This window comes from Nyctereutes procyonoides, unplaced genomic scaffold, assembly GCF_905146905.1.
Source record: "Nyctereutes procyonoides isolate TBG_1078 unplaced genomic scaffold, NYPRO_anot_genome, whole genome shotgun sequence".
In the NCBI taxonomy this organism is placed as follows: Eukaryota; Metazoa; Chordata; class Mammalia; order Carnivora; family Canidae; genus Nyctereutes; species Nyctereutes procyonoides.
In genome coordinates, this window is record NW_026575144.1 from 10,736,818 (window position 1) to 10,757,120 (window position 20,303).

The window sequence follows — 20,303 nt, forward strand, 5'->3', positions numbered from 1 at the left end:
TATTTCTCACTCGGAGGCGTTTTGCAGGAGTCACTAATGGCAATGCTGTCTATGAGTTCCCAGTCACTAAAATAGGCTTCCAGAAGAAAGGACTGCTTCTTCCATTCCATTTAGGAGAGACCAGGTGAAGAGACTCCTGCCCAGAGAGGGGTTTGTTATGGGAACGGAATAAGGACACAGCCTCATGGCGCTTGGGAAGGGTCCAACAGGAAGGGGACCTTCACCACTCTCCCCAGCATTGAATCTCACTTCAGGCTTCCTTTCCCCCCTTGCTGGGGCATCTGAAGGGGAAACTCTCAGAAACCTGGGCTGGTGATCATTGCCTTGAAATGATCCAGAAATGGATGGCCCTCATGCTGTCACATCTGTCTCCCTGGCTCTTGTCCTTAATCACATCTAAATAGAGCTGTCTGCAGGGCAGCGGGACCCAGGACTCGGCCAACAACACCGTTTCTAGCACAGAATCATTCCTGACCCCGTATTGTGCGGATAAAGAGACACAACAAAGGAGGCTCGTGAGAGCCTATGTCTGTGGTATGGGGCAGGGGACAGAGAGGACAGGACAGGTGGGATGAACCTGCAGCTCCTGATCCTACATATATGCCAGGCTCCGCAAGCTGCTTCGATCCCATAATCCCCCTGCAGCCCTGGGAGACCCTGTTGTCCTGACTCACGTGAGGAAATAGGCACAGACTGTTTGCCCAAGGTCACTCCTGGCAAAACTGGGAGCTCAACCCAGATGTCACCAACTATGATGTCTACACATTCCCTGCAAAACAATATGCAGGACCCACTCGACGGAAAGTGCGTAGAATTAAATGGACATTCCTGGGAACTGAGAGGTCCTCAAAAAACTCACGTCATAGGCTTTTCACTACACCCACTAACTCGAGGCCCTGCGACTCCAGCAGCCACTGCGACCAGTTGGAGAAGCGCAGAGAAATCGTTGCAAAGTCCTTAGAAGACCAGGGGCTTCACACGGCGGGTAATATTTTTATTAAACTGCCTCCAACCCCTGAACTTCCTTTCTGCTCAGATGTGAAATGTTGTTTGTAGAGTCTACAGGACATGGAATTGTATTAATATGATATTTGTTTTTGCAAATGTTTTCCTGACACCTGCTGCCAGGAAGGTTGGAGAACGGAGGCACCTGTGCGGGGAGGAGGAGCTGATGCCCTCTGTGAGCACGCCTGTATCAAGCCAGTCACCAAATTCTGGCTGGACGACATCCGGCCCCCATCTGCTCTTGTAAATAAAGTTTTATTGGCACACAGCCATGCTGATTCATCACATAGTGTCCACGGCTGCTTTCATGCTCAACCCCCCAAACTGAGTATTTGCAACACAGACCATATGGCCCACAGAACCAAAAGTATTGACTAGCTGGCTCTTTACAGGAGAAGTTTGCTGACCCTGCTCTAAATCAGAATGAGGGAGTCTGAGAGAGAGCGGGGTAAGCTCTGGTCAGGTCGTAGGGGCCACGACGGCTCACTAGGCTCCCTTCCAACTACAAAACCCTGCAGCTCTCTGCCTTCAGACGTGATTCAAGAACACACAGTGCATCTCCTCCTGCAAAGCGAACGCTGCCCGCCGCCTCCAGGGCCAATTTGGTTTCTTGTTCTCTTTCCCTGTAAAGCAATCCTCTCTCATGGCATTAAGCAGAGTTTGCTGCCTCTGCCCAGAATCGGCCCAGGCTCAGTGTTCCCCTGGGTCTGCAGGAGCCCCTGGGAGGGCAGAGAGCTCTCTCTACAGTTTGCCATCAGGGCGTGCCTCACTAGTCTTAACAGGGAGGTTCCCAGGCAAACAGGAAGAGGCCAAGGGCCACTGAGCCCAGGTTTTTCTGAGCTGGCTCCTTGACTAGCACACTCGTCTTGCTTTTTCCCACCTATCGCTGACCAGGGGCTACCACCAGGGGACCGGCCATGCCTTACCTGTATCGGGCCCCAGGGCCCCAGAAGCACCTGGTTCCCAAGGACGCCCGCATCACCCACTCCTCAGGCCAGAGCTTTGAGCAGCTGAGGCAGGAGTGCGTGCAGAAGGGCATCCTGTTTGAGGATCCAGACTTCCCAGCCAACAGCTCCTCTCTCTTCTATAGCGAGAGACCCCAGATCCCCTTCGTGTGGAAAAGGCCAGGGGTGAGTGCAAGAGAAAGTGGTGGGAACGGCAGGCAGGGGTGTGGACCCAGCAGCCCCGCAGGGGGTGCAAGGAGAGGAGGGTCTGGGGGTGGGGGTTGTACACAGACGCATCTGCCGGGCACGTCGGCCAAGCGTACTGTTGAGATGCTGTGCAGTTTGCACAGAGAATGCCCCACAGGGGGCAAACACCAGCAGGCCAGGGATGCTCCGGGGCCGTGCCCAGGGTGCCTGGCTACACCCCACCCTCAGCTGTCTGACTCCCACCAAGGTGAGCCTGGGACTGGGACCTGGAGCTAGAGAGGGGCTTGTCTGTAAGTGGTGAGTGGGAGTCAAGGCTTATCTAAGACAAGTGTCTGGTGACACATTCTACGGGAACCCAAGGCAAACATGCAGAGCTGGGTGGGAGGCAGTCTCGTCCAAGTGTGGATGCCGCTGGGATGCATGTGGACTGTCCCTTCGCTTCTGGCTGCAGCCCAGGATGCTCACCGTGGATGGACATTCATGCAGCAAGTGCTCAGTGCGCATGTGATGGATGGAACCCTCAGGAAGCAGGGCTCCTCTGCCCAAACCACTCGTCTCATTTCCCAGAGGGAGGCCAGGGTCCCCGCTGCCCCACCCCCAACAGTCTGGAGGTGATGGGCTCCAGGGGTGCCAGCTGGTGCCTCACACAAGGAGTCAATATTTGCTGTGCTGGGTTAGCCAGGCCTTGACCTTCGCCCGGGGGCTGCGGGCTGTCATTCCTTCTAGGTGGGGACTGGCCCTGGGGGGCGGCTCCTCTGGGGACAGGTTGCTATGGACAAGGAGAGTGCAAAGAGGGCTGGACAAAAGGTGAGGCCATGAGTGCCGGTCCCACCCTACTGCTGACTTGTCCCAAGACTGTGGTCCTGCCACTTAACTTCTCCAAACCTCAGTCCTCTCACCCGTGAGGTGGGAACAGTAATGACCAATGTAGATCCAACATCCAGCAAGAGGCTGCAGTAAATAGCAGCTGCTGTCATGATTACCCTTATGGGTGTCACCTCCGAGTGACACCACCAACGGTGGCTACATGTCCTCTTCAGACCCCACACAAATAGTGCCTGCAGGACATTTAGCAGGTGATCACAGGTGCTCTCAGGATCAATACCTGTGGACAAACAGGGAGCAGGAGCCTCCGGGCTATGATGTGGCCCCATGAAAGCCTCCTCCAGTTACAGGGGGCACTCTGGAGCCGGAAGGGGCCTTCAGTTGCCTTGTGTCGGGGAGACCAGGTCACCCGTGTCTGTGCCCCTCACCGCTGAGTCGCCAGACACGGTACCCCTGAAAGCCAGGATCTTAGAAGAGATCTTTTTCGCACCCTCTCCAGAGGGAACAGCCAATCCCCACTGCTAGGGGGCCTGAGCTGCACACCCCAAAAGGGGGTCATAATGCCACCTCCCTTGTAGGGCTGTTGCAGGAATGACTGCGTGGACGTGTAGAGCATGCAGAAAAGAGCCTTAAATATGCCTCCGTGACTGCGGTTGCCGCCACTGGAATTGTAACCCGACGCATCAGCATCCCCGGGGGGAGGAGAGCGCCCTGCCCTTGGGGTCTGCACCGCCACCTCCTGACCTAACGTGTAACTCTGCCGCATACAAGTCACCTTCTTTGCCAAAATTGGAATTTCTGCAACATAAAACCTCGAGGCACACAGGCCCGGGTGGAGAATGCCTTGTTGGCACGGGTGGAGGGTAACAGGGGCCCCGGGACCTCCGAGGGATGCCAGAGTTCCTCATCTCAGCTCTAGGAGGTGCTCCTCGTCACCACTGATCTCTCGGGGTTGCCCCAAATGATGGGTGGGGCCGCCACCCACTCGGGTCCCCTACCCTCGGCCAAAGGCAGAACAATTTCTTTATTACCTTAACTCGGGCCCACTGTTGCTCTCCTTCCTAGGGATTCATTCTCTGAATTTGCTCTGCCTCTCGCTTTGCCTGCAACTGACGCTGTCCCTTCTGTCCTCCCCCCAGGAACACACCGAGCTGTTTGCTGTCCGGGGGCTGGGGGTTTTGCAGACCTCTTACAGGCTTCTGTGAAATCGGGAGCAAGGGGCTGGGGCGGGAGGGGGGAGCTTTGAGGACTGAGGTCCAGGGTCCCTGGTATGGGGGTGGGCTGGTGGGAGGGATGATGGTAAGAGTTGCCAGCGTCCCTCCAGAAGGCCTTTGTGGCTTGGGTGCTGCTTGCACTGGTGTTGGGCACCTAGGTGGTGCGTGTTCAGACAGCAAGTGCAGAGCTGCCCAGTGGGGCCGGACCGTGGGGCAGGGTGCCCTCCCCAGCACCACCTTCTTGTCAAACACAGCTGTGCTTGTGGGCGGGGCGGGGTGTGAAGTGAGCACCTGAGCAGCCGTTCTCTGAAAAGTCAGGGGGACATCAGAGGGCCCCAGGCAGCCAGGCTGGCCCTCCAGGGAGCCCAGGGCAAGGCGGGCATTGAGGGGGATCACCTGGGGGCCTGCAGCGGGGTGGGGTGAAAGGCTCTGCCTGGAGAGGTGAAATCACCTGCAGTGGGCCTCTTGGAAAGGGCCGTGTGTCAGAGTGGGGAGGAGCAGGTCTGGGGTACAGCAGCCGGGGTGCAGTCCAGCCAAGGGCCTGATTTCCTGGGCCCGAAGCCTGACTTCTTCAGCTCAGAAGGGCTTCCTTCGACCTTTTTCTCCCCCACTCCCCGTCTGCCTGCATCCATCCACTTTCTTCTGTGCAATTCCTTCCCTAATTTCTCACCCGGGATACCTCTTTGCTGAAGATGTCAAGGCCGACAGCCCTCTGGTAGCCTGTGTACACAGTGGCAAGTGACCCCAGTGGCATGTGCCTTCAAGGCCTCGAGTAGCACACAGCTGTCAATCATAGGGCCCAGCCTCTTCAAACCTGTTAGAAATGTGATTCTTCTCCCCTCAATGTAATTACTAAGTAAAGAAAAGTCTACAAGCATGGCTGAGCCCCTGATGCTGTACAAAGTGAACAGAATAGACCCAGGAGCTAGCATGCCAGGACGCCTGGCCTCGGACCTCCTGCCTCCATCCCCAGCCACCCCAGTCTCAGTCTGGGTTCACTTCGGGTTTGTCCAGACTCTTCTGGTCTTCCTGTCATATGACTGTAATGGGTAACCCTCTTCCTCAAGGCCCCAGACAGCATTTCACAAGAACACACATACCTCTGCCCCCCCCCCCACACACACACACACAGACGCCCAGGCACAAATGCAATGCTCTTACCAGTATACCTGGGAGACATATGCATGGACCATACACATGCACACCTACACAAGTCACAGGCTCCCCACATGTGAGACCTGCATCTGTCAGCATATGCGGCCACATGGCCCGGGGCAGCGCAGCCACCCCTCCTGCTCGCACATTCACAGAAACCCCGGGATGGCTCGTGGATTCACCGACACCCAGGAACACTGGATGGGCCCATGCATCAGCCATGCATCGCAGATCTCACCAATTCACCTGGATGGCTAATTCCTGTTCACTTCATGAGAGCTTCTGAGTTTTCTCTTTTTGTATTTTTCTCCATCCATCCAGTTCGATGCAATTTGATAAAACTCTCTTGGACAGAAACAACTAACTGCAAGATGTAGCTGAGAGGCAGTGGCATCTGCCGGCACAGTTGGCAGGATGGGCCAGCTGAAGGCGGGGGAGGGAAGGGCTGTGAGGGGGAGCCAGGGGCCTCCTCGCCTACAGCCCATCTGACCCCTGGGAGGCCCAGCGTCTGTCATAGCCCACCAAGCAGGATCTGCCAGCCTTCAGAGTCCATTTTATGTCCATATAGGGATGAGGGCCCTGGGGTTGGAGTTTTGCTGGCTAGAGCCCTACAGTGCTCCCCTGATAGAGGCTGGCTGTGTATGGAGCATTGTGGGAACTACTGGGGTGTTCTTTGGGGAAGGGGCTCCAATGCACATTGTGCACCTATCCCTAAATGTCCAAGATGGAGAAAGGTGGTCTATGTCTCATATGACACATGGAAACAAAGCCTGGTTCAGAAGCTGGATGGCCTGCCCAGAGCCCCTCTGTTGATCAGGGAGGACTCCTGTGGAGAGCATATTTTCCCGGTTTGCACCTTCCCAGGGGCATGGCTCAGAGCCACCTGCAAACACCCCGAGGAGCCGGACTCACAGGATGGGGAGAGCAGTGTGAGAGTGTCTGCATGGGCCAGCCAGGAGATTGGCCCCCATCCCCCCGCTGACACAGACCAGAAGAGAAGTAGGGTTCTGGGGAGCTTGAGGGAGACCATTCAAGGCAGAGCTTGTGGCATCCACCCAGGTACTGATGAGGACTTCTGCCTCCAGTCCTGTTTTGAGAAATATTTGAGAAGAATCCCTGACTCAGCCTGAGTCCAGATCCTATTAAAATGACCGAGCATCGACACTGTGTGCCAGAACTTTCCTCTATGTCTCACGATTTGTTGTTTTTTCTCCCTGGACCCTCACATGACTCTCAACTATGTGCTTCCCTGAGAGGCCCTCCTTGACTGCTCCAGCTAAAATAGCCTCCATCTCACCCTATCACTATCTACCCTGGTACTTACCACTCCTGAACTTGTATGTCCGTTCACTTGTTTATGGTCTATAATAATATAATTATGTGTAATACAGAATAAAATATATGTAATGCATTGAGGTAAAGTTACATGAGAGGTATGTGCACTTATATCTCACGATATAGTGTCTATATATAGGTATATATGTATGTGTATATATATGCACAATGTTTATTTTAAAAAAGAAGTTGGGTGGGTAAGGGTAAGTTTGTATTTAATCCTAAGCACTGGTCTGTGGTGTGTGTATTACCTCATTTTAAGATGAGAAATTTGAAGCCCATAGAAGGAAAAATGCCCCTAAACAGAGAAATTATGCCCCCGTCCCCCTGCCCCCAGCCCTGACTGCTAGCTCAAGGGCCTGGGTGGCAATGAGAATTTTCAGTTCATGGTCCTCCTTTGTAGTCAGGCAGAAGTTGTTTGGCCAGAGGACTGCACTGAGGGGCTGCCCAGAAGGCAGGATCTCCCTAGGGGGTGGTGGTGCCATCTGCCAGAGAATGGCCTGAGTGTGTGGCATCGCTTCACAGAAACAGAATCAAATACAAGAAGAAAGCCTTCTGCTCCCAGAAAGGAGAGAGACTATGAGCCCGCTTCAATCACACTGGCCCAGTAACGCCTTTTTTCTTCCAGGAAATAGTGAAAAACCCAGAATTCATTCTTGGAGGGGCCACCAGGACAGATATCTGCCAGGGGGAGCTTGGTAAGTGTGAGGGGATGGAGCATGGAGAGAGGGGGGTTGGAAAGGCACCCCTAGGGGCCAGCAGGATAGGGCCTCTGAGCTGCCACCATGGCAAGAGCAGGATGGGACCTCTGGAAGCCCACGATGACAGGGTTTGGGGGAACATTGCTGCTACCACCCGCTACTTCCTCCTCTCCCCTCTCCCAGTCTGCCAGTCTGCTCTCCCAGATGGAGCCCAGTGGACCCCAGGCTCTTTGCACTCTTGATCTCCTGGGGGTGGATGTGCTTGCTGTGTGAGGCTCAGAAGTTCACAGACAATGGAGATACCCAGCGGTGCTGGTCTGGCTCCCTGTACCATGACACAGCTAATAACTTTCATGCATTAACTTGGTCACTGGGTCATCTTCCCAGTCACCCTTCTGATTTTACAGATGAGAAATGAAAGTTGAGGGAGGCTGAGTAACCTAAGTCACAGGAGTGATAGCTAGGCAGTCAGGATCTGAACTTGCTCTTAACCATTAGGCCATAATGCCCCCCAGGGGCTCAGACTCTGGGGACTCCCCCCAGGAGCTTCACAATCTCCTTCCTAAAATTTGCCTGAGTGTGCCCCCAAGTCCATTAAATTGGGTCTTGCATTTCAGGATTTAGTCCAAAATTGAACCAGGTTACCTTTATTTTATCTATGAAAACAAAAAGACATAAAAAAAAAAAAAAGAAAGAAAGAAAAAAAATCACCAGTAGAGCCACAAGCTTATGAGGCCTGGCCTATAGCTGAGTTACCATTAGGGTCTAATGGTTGCTGTGGGTCATGCTGTAGCCTCAGTGCTCACCAACCAGCTACTCCAAACACAGAGCCCAGAGTCCCAAACCTAGAGTGATGACAGTTGATAATAAATAGATCAATTGATTGATCAACTGACCCACGACACAGTTGATCCTTGAACATGGGCCCACTTATATGTGGATTTCTTTTTGGATAACATAGAATCTTATATCAAAGGATTTCCTCTTCCTTATGATTTTCTTATGAACATTTTCTTTTCGCTAGCTTACTCTATTACAGGAATGCAGTTTAGAACACATAGAACATACAAAACTTGTGTCAGTTGCCTATTTATGTTATCAGTAAGGACTCGGGTCAGTTGCAGGCTACTGGTTGTTAAGTTTTGGGAGAATCAAAAGTTATCCATGGATTTCTGACTGTGGGGGTGGGAGGTTGGTGTCCCTTCCTCCCATGTTGTTCAAGGGTCAACTGTGCATAGATGATAGAATTACACACCCTTTGACTTTTTGAAAAAAAAAATTACCTTCAGATTGGTCTTCCTTTGCTGGGGGTAAGCCTTCTCTGGGACACTCTGCCTGCCCCTTCCTCATGTCCTCTCTCATCTCTCCCCCCAAACTCTTTCTCTGCCTCCCCTCACTGCCCCACCCTACCTTGCTATTCAATAGAAAGGCATAGGACAGGCTCTTTTGGTTTGTAGCATAAGTGCAAACATCTATTTGGAACTACAACTGCATATTTAACATTGGTTGGTGTTGATTGTAACTATTATTTTGTAACACCTTAAAAAAAGATTTTATTTATTTATTTGAGAAAGAGAGAGCACAAGCAGTGGGGAGAGGCAGAGGGAGATGGAGAAGGAGAGGTAGACTCCTTGCTGAGCAGGGAGCTCGATGTGGGACTCAATCCCAGGACCCCGGGATTATGACTTGCTTAACCAACTGATCCACCCGGGTGCTCCACTTAGTAGTATTTTTATTAGTTCTAAATATTGCACGTAATTGTACGTATTGTATGTATAGGCTATGGAGGATAACCATGAAATGAACAACTGTGAACCTGCCTCCCGAAATAAGAGCTAGAACACCACCAACACCATCACCTGCCCTTCCTGCTAGTGGGCCGCTGTATGCTATTATCCGCCCAGCTGCCTGATGAACTGACCTTCAGAGGTACCCTCTCTGGGCATAGCTCTGATATGACCAATACCATGCATCCACACTGGCCCAGCAGAAAGAGAAAGCAATATCACTTTGTGGTTGAGTTTCTTTCCTTTGGTTTAAATGATATGAATGGCACTGGCTTCTGAATGCCCCCACCCCTTCAGGGCATTCCTGGCTGAATAGACATAAGCTGCTTCACTCTAGGAAAAGAAACACACTGTCCTACATTGAGCAAAGCCATAACTTGGAGAAGAATGGGGAGGAGGTCGGCAACATCAAGGGGCCCCTCCACCAGACTCTGACCCACCCTGACCACCCCAGAGCTGAGAGCAGGGACCTCCACCGGGGAGGCACTCAGTGAAGTTTGATGAACAAATGATTCTGAAATATTCTGTGTCCCTTCTCATTAGCATCTCCCCATAGCCGGACCCCAGGCTGCCCAAGAGCAGCTGATGTGTTGGGAACCAGTGGCATGTGCCCCATTTCTGAAGACCCCCAATTTCTTGGGCTGCAGCTATGAAATGCCTACTTGCCCAGCTCTGCTGATACTAATGTATGCAGCCTTGGCCTCTGGAAGGGAAGCCTCTGGAACTGCACAGAGCTGATGCATAATGGAGCATATGTCTGAAACTCAAGTAAGCATATCCTATAACATTGCCCAGACGGCAACAGCTGTGCATGATAAACCAGGCAATAGAAGAGCCAGGAAGGGAGGCAGAAGGGGAGGACAGAAGCATTTGTTGGCATTCTGTCCATTTTCTGAAATGCAGAAAAGATGTGGCCACATCTGGAATGCCCCACCTCTCCTTCTGGCATAGCGTTTCCCATTCACTGTAAATTGGCAATGAAGACGGTGATTTATGGCTTTCCTTTTGCAGGCGACTGCTGGCTATTAGCTGCCATTGCCTCCCTCACACTTAATGAAAAAGCTCTGGCCAGAGTCGTTCCCCAGGACCAAAGCTTTGGACCTGGTTATGCTGGGATATTCCACTTCCAGGTAAGAGGGAGCCCGGTCAGGGGAGTTAGCTCTTTGGGGCCCAGCATGACGTCATGCGCCTCTTCAACTGCTTGGTAATCCTGGAAGAGATCTGACTATATGTGTGAAAACTGCACCCCAAACCAGGTTGTGTCAAGGGATGGCCTCTGAGTGCGTTAGAAGGACAGCACAGGCATCCCGTGGTGAGCCCTTTCGGAAAGTGGGCAGTAAGGCTTCAAGCACTACTTCGGCAAGTCTGGAGGTCCACATTAATGGGTTTTCGTCTTTGGAATACGTGGTGCTTTTAGAGGAAATGGCCCAGAAAGATTCTATCTCCCAGGAACTGGATTATTTCTCATAAACTGGGACATCCTCTCTATTAAAGAAATACAGATTTGGAGATATGAGTAAGCGTAAGAAGTAGAAACGGACAGAAGCACTGAGACATCACCTCCTGGGGGCCCTGGGAGGACACACGTCACCCCAGTGGGCCCCCCCGCAGAGCCACACTCCGGGCACAGCCTGCCTGGGAGTTGGTTTATGGTTTTCTCACAGCCCCAGCCCCGGTCCTCTCCTCCCCCCGCAGTCCCTGCCTGGGGTCCGAGCACACACTGACACCCGCCCTGCCCCATACCTATGCGAGTGACCTTGGGCAGATTTCCTCGCACGCCCAGCCTTCACATGCTGCCTGGAAAAATGACTGACATCAACCTTGTGGGGTTCGCAGAACTAAAAGGGGTCCTATGAAGGAGGCAGCATGAGGCAGGCATGCCCTTCTGTCCCCTGTACCTCCACCTTCCCCAAACCTGCACCTGCTTCAGGAACCTCTGAGGCCCGGGCAGTGCCTCCGTGGAACATGAAGTCACAAATGCCCCCAAGAAAGCCTGAAGTGACTTGTGCTGGAAGGGTGAAACTCCCAAGTGGGAATCCAGCTAGGGCAGGTGGTAGTAAGGTCCTACACTGTGCTGCCTCCCAACACACCCCTTAGAGCCCATCACTGGGAGCCCAAGGGAGTATTCCTTCAAACACACACAATCTGGGCCAGACACTGGGCGGCCTGGTCTGACTGGGGTGGAATCACTGACATAGAGCCGCTCAGGATGCCCCAGCCACGCTGGAAATAAACAGCTCCCAAGGCCCTTCTGCTTCCCTCTTTCTTCTTACCTTAGCATCTCTCTTGGGCCAACTGGATGAGAAGGAACAGAAGGAACACACACACACACACACACACACACACAAGCACATACATGCGCACACTCATACATGTAGGCACGCAATACGCAAATGCATGCCTACATGCGTGTGAACACATGCACACATGTACATGGACACGTGTGTAAGCACATAAGAACATATGCACACACACCTCAGGTCTGCACACCTGCACCAGTGACCACCTGCCTCATTACAGCCTCTCTCTGTGTGTGGAAAAAAAATGTGTGACCAAAAAAAAAATCGGTCTTAGAGTTTCCACCCCCAGGCAAGGAGGGAACTCAAGATGAAGGAACACCTGAGACACCCTGAAACTGGTTGACAGGGGGACATAGAGAACTGTGCTGTGCAACAGCAGAGCAAACCCCACACTACACCCACTCCTGGTGAGAAAGAACTAACTCTGCCCACCCGGCAGTGTCCACGTGTCACCCTGTCCCACTGGCCCCTGGCTTTGGTGGGTCTACATGGGTCTTCAAGTGGATGTCATTGGTGGGATGGATGCTCAGTCAGTGGCTCAGTGGACACAGTCTATGTGGCCCTATCACGGAAGCCACATGTGAGTTTCTGCAGGACCATAAGGGCAGTTTGATCCAAGGGAGAAAGAGCCAAGTGATAAACATGTACAGATGGGGCTGGCCCTCCCCTGTGACTCACCCCCATGATTTCTGTCTCTATCCTGGCCTACAGTTCTGGCAGCACAGTGAATGGCTGGATGTGGTCATCGATGACCGGCTGCCCACCTTCAGGGACCGCTTGATTTTCCTCTACTCCGCTGACCACAGTGAGTTCTGGAGTGCCTTGCTGGAAAAAGCCTATGCCAAGTGAGTGCCCCCTTGCATGGGCAGGCTCTGTCCACGAAGCAGGTCTCCACTCCTGGGGCTTTTTCAGAGAGCTTCAATGAATAGGGACCTGGAGGCTCCGGATTCACAGGTGTAGCCCAATGGGGCCAATAGGCCTGGGGCTCAGCCAGGGTTGGAGGGTAGTTAGGAGCACCGGACAGTTTTACTGGCCTGGCCTTGCTGTGCCAATCCTTGGTTGTAGTGGCAACACATGTCCTTCCTGTGTCTGGCCTTCCAAAGAGCTAGGAGGGTAGATGGAGGAAAATCTAGATGTGTTAAGAGACTTGGTCTCCCAACTTCCCACCAAGCACTGTCATGACTCCAACATCTGGTCTGTTTGGTAAATTTTACCACTTGAATCACTTTTAAGTGTATAGCTCAGTGGCATTGCATGCATTCACATTGCTGTGCAACCCTTACCAGCATCTACGTCTAGAACTTGGAAAACTGAAACTCTGCACCCACTAACCTCCCACTCCCCATCCCCCCCGTGCCCAGTCCCTGGCAACCACCATGCTGACTTCTGTCTCTGTGGATTTAATGAGCTGAGGAAGCTCAGGGTATGTGGAATCCAGACAGTGATTTTTAATCACCTATCACATGACCTTAGTTCCATCCAGCACTCTTGATTTGTAGGCCCTCAGCTTGTCAGCAAAAGGCCACAGTAGCCTGAGCTCTGTACTCACCTGACAGTAGAGCTACCCTGGGAGTCCCTCTTGGGCTCATCCTGGATCTTTAAGCCATGGGAACCCTGTCTTCAGAGATGGGAGCTGAGAAGAACAGTTGTGCTTCTAACTCTGGCAAGTGGCAAAATTAAGAGAAGGTAAACAGAGGTTTAATTAATCTTGTAATCAGCAGAATTAAAGCCATCAAAGAAGAACCAAAGGTGTACAGCGCAACACCCCCCCATGCTCATCTGCGTCCACCCCCTCAGAGCCACTTGAGAGGTTCCAGGTGGGCAAAGGGGCATAGGCACAGCCAGGGAACCCAGCCCCAGCTCTGCCTCGTGGTGAGTCCTCCACCAGGAGACCTCAGCAAGATCCTCTCCAGGGCCTCTCCAGCACCTGTCCTTTCCAGGGCTGGGTGGGCATGGCTCCATCGTCGGTTACCCCAGCCCAGGGACATCCTCCCGCTGCAGCAGTGGAAATGGCTTGGGTCAGGGATCCCAGCCAGTGGGATCCAGTGGAAAATGAAGGGTATTTACCCAAAGAGTGAAGAATAAGTTTCCTAAAAAGAAAATCTTTATTTTTAGTCATTAGAAGAGGCCAAAAACAATTGGGATACACCTCACCAAAAATGTTCTACAGATAGCAAATAAGCACATGGAAAGATGCTCAGCATTATTTGTCATTGGGAAATTACAAATTAAAACAATAGCAAAATACCACCGCACATAGCATCAATTGCTGACAAAGATGGAGAGCATCTTTGCTCCAATGACCAATGGAGATGACCACTGGTCATCTCCAATGACCAGAACTCTCATTCATTCGTGGTAGGAATGCAAAATGGTTCAGCCATTTTGAAAGCCCTTTTGGCAGTTTCTTACAAAACGTAGTCTTACCTAATAGTTCAACAATCCCACTCCTTGGTAAATGAGTCTGGTAAAAAGTTACTTTTACTCAAATGAGTTGGATAAAAACTATGTCTACACAGAGACCCGCATACAAATGTTTATTATGCCATTATTTATAATTGCCAAAAACTGGAAGTAACCAGGATGTCCTTCAAAACGAATGGATAAACAAATGGTGGTACATCCAGGCAATGGAAAATTATTTCGTGATTTAAAAAATGAGCTATCAAGTCATGAAAAGAAACGGATGAATCTTAAATGCATATTGCTAGGTGAAAGAAGCCAATCTGAAAAGGCTACCTACATACTGTATGATTCCAATTATATGACATTCTGGAAAAGGCAAAACTATGGAGACAGTAAAAAGATCAGTGGTTGCCAGAGGCTCATGGGGAGGGAAGGACAGAGTTAAGGATGAATATGTGGAGCACAAGGAATCTTTTTTTAGCGTGGTGAAACTATTCTATATGACACTGTAATAGTGAATACATGACACCACTCATCTATCAAACCCATAAAACCTTACAGCACAAAGAATGAAGCTCAATACATGAAGATTTAAAAATCATCGAGAAGGATGAGGAATCCCAGGATGAAATTCTGATCATGCATTTCATCTAACTGCATTGCAAATTTATGCAACAAACTCACTGCAGGGGCAGGATGAAAAGGGAGCTGACTTGAGTAGCTGTGGGCATGAATGGGGTCTGTAAGATTAAAATCAAAAGGAATCATACGCAAGTATTCTACTCAGGCTGATTAAGTTGCTTCTCACAGGGGCAAGGACAACAATTCTGACACCATTATATGTATATACAGAGTTGAACAATTAAGGAGAATGGATGGCAGGTGGTGGAGCTAGGTTTCTCACTGTTGGGAAGGAGGTTACAGAGAAGCAAGTGAAGGAGGCTAGAATGATGCCTATGGTCATTACTTAGGGTAGGAGCCTTCAGAATTCATGTTTTGTTTAATAGAGATACAGGTGTTTGTACTAGGTCAATGTACACATATCATTTCCTCACTGTGTCCACAGAGAGGGCCTAGAAAGAATGGCAACCCCACAGCAACGAGCACCCCTACTGCATGGGTCTTGGTCTCTAATACTATTTTTCCAATAAAAGGAACCAGGGATCCTTGGAGTTAAGGTTGATTCTAGGACTGGGGTGGGAAGTTCACAAGATGAGCCTAGAACATCTAGTAGTACCAAGATGTACCATGAGAGAGAATGTTTTACACACACACACACACACACACACACACACACTGATGGGGTTATGTCAAAGGTACACAGGAGCCAGCTGAAGAGGTTGAAAGTAACAAGAGCTGGAACAGTTTGAGCAATAAAATAAGTCAAGTGGCATTGGCTTACAAACCAAAGTACAAAGTAAATATCCATGAGTCCATACTGATATAAATAAATGACTGAATACATAAATTGGGGAAAAGAGTAAGTCTTCCATATAGAAGAACTGCAAGTAATTTAAGGTGGAGAAAACCCCCTGCTCCTTAAGGGAGGGCTGCACTAATGATGTCCTGCCAAAGAGGACAGTGTGGACAGGGGGAGGGAGAGTAACTTTATAAGGGAGAAACCTATCGGACATGACCTGGTGCTCAAGGCACCATCGACGGCGATAAGTCATGATGACAGCATGGACCCTGGATGCGACGTCATGAGAAGGACACTTTACTTCTGTGGTCTTCCTTCCCTACAGCCATAACCCCAGTCTAATCAGTAGAAAAACAGCAGACAGATCCCAATTGAGTGCCATTCTACAAAACACCCAACAGTATTCCTCAAAATCACCAAGATTATGGAAAACAAGGGAAATCTGAGACACTGCCATAGCCAAGAGGGGACTAAGGAAACACGAGGACTCAGTGTGATGTGATTTGCTGGGTGGGTTCTTGGAACAGAGGATCTTAGGTAAAAGCTAAGGAAATAAGAAGAAAGTAGGGGGGATCCCTGGGTGGCGCAGTGGTTTGGCGCCTGCCTTTGGCCCAGGGCGCGATCCTGGAGACCCGGGATCGAATCCCATGTCGGGCTCCCGGTGCATGGAGCCTGCTTCTCCCTCTGCCTGTGTCTCTGCCTCTCTCTCTCTCACTGTGTGCCTATCATAAATAAATAAAAATTAAAAAAAAGAAGAAAGTAGGGACTTTAATAATAACAATGGTTGGGCTCCGTCACTATAACTAGTGTACCACACGGATGAAAGATGTTAACACTGGGGGAATTGGGTGAGGGGTATATGGGAACCTGTACTATTTACAAACTTTTCTATAAATCCTATAAACTGTTCTAAACAGAAAAGTTTATTTTAAAATTCAAGCATAATGCTTATATATGTATAAACAACTTATATTAAGAAAAAAGACAACTATGAGGGGAAAAATGGTTGGGAGTTGTCCAGAAAGGAAGAAAAAGATACTCAACCTTGTCTCAGTCTATGGATAACTAACACCCTCACGGTCAACCCCTGTTCCCTGTTTTGTGTGAGAAAGAGCGAGGGAGGGAAAAAGAGAAACAGAGACAGAACCACAGCAGGGGCATATGGGTGGCTCAGAGTTTGAGTGTCTGCCTTTGGCCCAGGGCGTGATCCCGGGGTCCTGGGATCGAGTCCCATATCGGGCTCCCTATAGGGAGTCTGCTTCTCCCTCTTCCTGTGTCTCTGCCTCTCTCTGTGTTTCTTATCAATCAATCAATAAAATCTTAACAACAAACAACAAACAACAACAAACACACCTCACAGTAATCCTGGGAGGGAGCATACACCCATCACCCTCATCTTGCAAATTCAGAAACTGAAGCACTGGGTAAGTGAGTTGTCCTCAGAGCCCTCAGTTTATAAGTTGTGGATCTGGCACTTGGAACTGTGGCCAGTCAAGGACAGGTCCAGCTGTTTCCACCACCTGGCACTGGCTATCCCAGAGAGAGCCCAGGGTCCTGGGAGCTCCAAGCCAGGTGCCTCCCTGCTCCCCATCTTCCACATCACCCAACCCAGGGCACCTCCAGGAGAGATGCTGCTTAGAGTTGATGAGCGCTGGGTGTTATGCTATATATATGTTGGCACTCTAATAATAATAATAAAAATAATAAAAAGTTAGAAAATCTCTGGCCAAGGGGCGCCACCTGGTGGCCCTCCTTGTTCCCTGCAGCGGCGTCCGTGCTTCCTTGCCGTCCTGACAGGCTGAACGGTAGCTATGAAGCTCTGAAGGGGGGCAGCACCATCGAGGCCATGGAAGACTTCACGGGGGGTGTAGCAGAGACCTTCACAACTAAAGAGGCTCCAGAGAACTTCTACGAGATTCTAGAGAAGGCCTTGAAGAGGGGCTCTCTGGTGGGCTGCTCCATTGATGTAAGTCACTTGCCTGTTCACATGCCTCTTGCTGTCCTCAGCAGGTGTCCTGGCCCGGCTCCAGGAGGAGCATGACTTTCAGGTGACTGCAGTGGTGTCGATGTTTATTTATTTTCATTAGAACAACATTTTTAATTTAATGTTTTTTAAATTATAAAGTTAGGGCATACTCACTGAATCAGACAGTACAATCCTTGGATCTATAAAGGCATATTTTGGTATCCCTCCTCAGGTCCCAGCCCTGTGACACCCAGCGTGCATCCTTCACACCCCCTCCTTACTCGTGCAAACAGGCATGCACATATACACACCACCTGGGAGAAGACGGGTTTGATTTTCCTACATGGAGTCTTACTCTGTACCTCTCCGAAACTTTGGGTTGTTTTTTTTTTTCTACTTCGTATATCGTTACAAACCTTCATATCGGTAGATAGGAATCTAACAGTATTTCTCTAATGTTTTTATGCATACAAACATGCACATATATATAATCTTACCTCACTTAGTTCTTAGAACCTATTTGAGATTTCTGTTTTCTCTTGGATTAATCTTGGGAATATATTCTTTGCTACTAAATTATCCATTCAAATTTGTGACGTAGAGTTGTATGTGATACTGTTAAATGCTTCCTATGCTCTCTTTGGTGTACGGGATCATACTTCTCTCTTGTGCTGTCCTACATGATGGGGAGTGGGGTCAACTTACCCTGTTTGGGGGCAAAAAAGTAAACTTTTCGTTGGAGTCTGAGCTGGGAATGAGGGTCTCCTCACCCTGGAAGAGACTGGGAATTGCTGTATGTCACTAATCAGCTTAAGGGTGTCTTTAGATGCTTTAGGCACATGATTCTCACCTGGGGGAGCAGAAGGGGCCGGGCCAGGCACAGAGCTGGGTCTGGGCAGGTAGGGAAGACTTGACTTACCTAATGAGTCCATTGCTGCTTTTTTTTTTTTTTTTCACATTTTAGACCAGAAATGCAGCAGAATCTGAAGCCCGGACGCCTTTTGGTCTCATTAAGGGCCATGCCTACAGTGTGACAGGAATTGACCAGGTAGGCGATGTGAACCCCCGTGGATGGGGTACAGGAGTAGACTCAGCATCTCTAGTCTCTTATACTTATTTAGTGCATCACAATTTAAACCATATCTTCAGACATGTTAGAGAAGGTCTCATCTAAAGGAGGCAGGCTGGAATCCAAAAGAGCAAAACGGGAGACAGAGAGAGAAACATGTGATTCCACCACAGTACCAACCTTGTTTAGCTGCTGTGAGAGCCTGGGCTTTGTTTTTTCTTTTCTTTCCTTTTTTCTTTTCCCCTAATTCTTCAACAGTCCTGGGGTAATCAGAGTTCTCTAAAAAACAGAACCAATGAGCTATCAATAGATGGTAGATAAATAGATGACTGGTAGATGGATGGATAATGAGGAATTGGCTCACATGATTATGGAGGCTGAGAAGTCCTATGATCTGCCATCTGTAAACTGTAAGCCCAGGAAATCTGGCGGTCGTGTTCTAGGCCAAAAGCCTGAGAACCGGGAGAACCAATGGTACAAGTCCCAGTCTAAGAGCAGAAGAGGACCAAAGTCCCAGCTCGGTAGCCAGACACAGAGAGTGAATTCTTTCTCTACCTTTTCGAGTTCTATTCAGACCTTCAGCTGATCGGATGAGGCCCAGCCACACGGGGGAGGGCCATCTGCTTTAGCTTTATTCGGTCTCCTGATCCAAATGCTAATCTCATCCAGAAACACCCTCACAGACACACTCAAAATAGTGTATAACCAAGTATCTGGGTGCCAGTGGCCAAGCCAAGTTGACACAAGTCTCAAACGGTTTGTAGAGGACACAGGTACATCTGGTCTGTCTTGTGGCTGCTCACATTTTGAGTAACACAGTCCAGAGGAGTGGGGAGTAACGGGTGCTAGAAGGAAGCCTGTTGTGCCTCCTCACCAGGGAATTGTGAGCAGAGCATTTAGGGTGGCTGATGCAATGGGATTCTTTAGAACTGAACTATTTGCATAGACTCTTTTCCACCTCCTTCCCTGCCCATAATGCCTTGTCAGTCACCCACTTGAGTAGGCATGTGACTTTTTAAAAAAGATTTATTTACTTATTTATTTGAGAGAGAGTGAGTGAGCAAGAGGAAAACATAAGTGGGGGCAGGGGGGTAGGCAGAGGGAGAGGGAGAAGCAGATTCCCCATTAAACAGGGACCCCCCACCCAATGATGCAGGGCTCCATCCCAGGACCCCAGGATCATGACCTGAGCTGAAGGCAGATGCTTCACCAACTGAGCCATCCAGGCGCCCTAGTAGGCATGGGATTTTTTAATGTTACATCTTTCAAATATTATTTCCAGTAATAGAAACTTCCTTCACATCTGTTCAATTGCTTTTCCTTTCTCTCCATCTGTACATTTCACTTAATGAACATCTTAAATGATGAGCTGCAAGCTGCATCCTGGACTCTGGAGAGGTTATACTAACTAAATTTTTACACATCAAAAATATAATTTGAGCCCAATACATGAGGATAAAGTGTTTTGAGCTAAAATTTCTGCTTAGTTGATGAATAAAAGTCTTTTACTTCCACTTGCTTTCCTCCAAAATCTTTCTGAAATGTACTGGCCCCTTCTGGTCTGGGGCAGAGCATGAGGGGCACGACTGAATCATCTTTCTGTACTGGCTCAAGGGTTCTCCATATGGACAGCAGAAATCCTTACCTGACACCTGGAAAGGGGGAAAGACTGATTCAGAAGACTTGGAAGTGGTTTTTGTTTATTGTTGTTTAAATTTCCAGCGTGTGCCTATATACTTTTCATTCATTTGTGAGTAAGATATTAAGGAGGGACTCCTGGGTGGCTCAGTGGTTTAGCGTCTGCCTTTGGCTCAGGTCGTGATCTCAGGGCCCTGGGATCGAGTCCCATATTGGGCTCCCCACAGGGAGCCTGCTTCTCCCTCTGCCTATGTCTCTGCCTCTCTCTGTGTGTCCCTCATGAATAAATTTTTTTTTAAATCTTTAAAAAAAAGAATTGATGATTTTGACA

At 49.8% G+C, this 20,303-nt stretch overlaps 1 protein-coding gene across 3 annotated transcripts in view; it reads left to right on the forward strand.

Annotated features, from left to right (window-relative positions):
- The first annotated feature begins 1,922 nt into the window (after nt 1–1,922).
- Nucleotides 1,923–20,303, forward strand: part of CAPN9 (calpain 9) — a 39,188-nt gene continuing 20,807 nt past the window's right edge. For 2 of the 3 annotated variants that reach the window (XM_055308941.1, XM_055308942.1), the window contains exons 1-6: nt 1,923–2,135; nt 7,314–7,383; nt 10,185–10,303; nt 12,185–12,318; nt 17,097–17,265; nt 18,230–18,313. In XM_055308941.1, the coding sequence (XP_055164916.1) occupies nt 1,923–2,135; nt 7,314–7,383; nt 10,185–10,303; nt 12,185–12,318; nt 17,097–17,265; nt 18,230–18,313 (789 nt within the window). The remainder of the gene's footprint in view (nt 2,136–7,313; nt 7,384–10,184; nt 10,304–12,184; nt 12,319–17,096; nt 17,266–18,229; nt 18,314–20,303) is intronic. The other variant, XM_055308943.1, reaches the window with a different exon arrangement.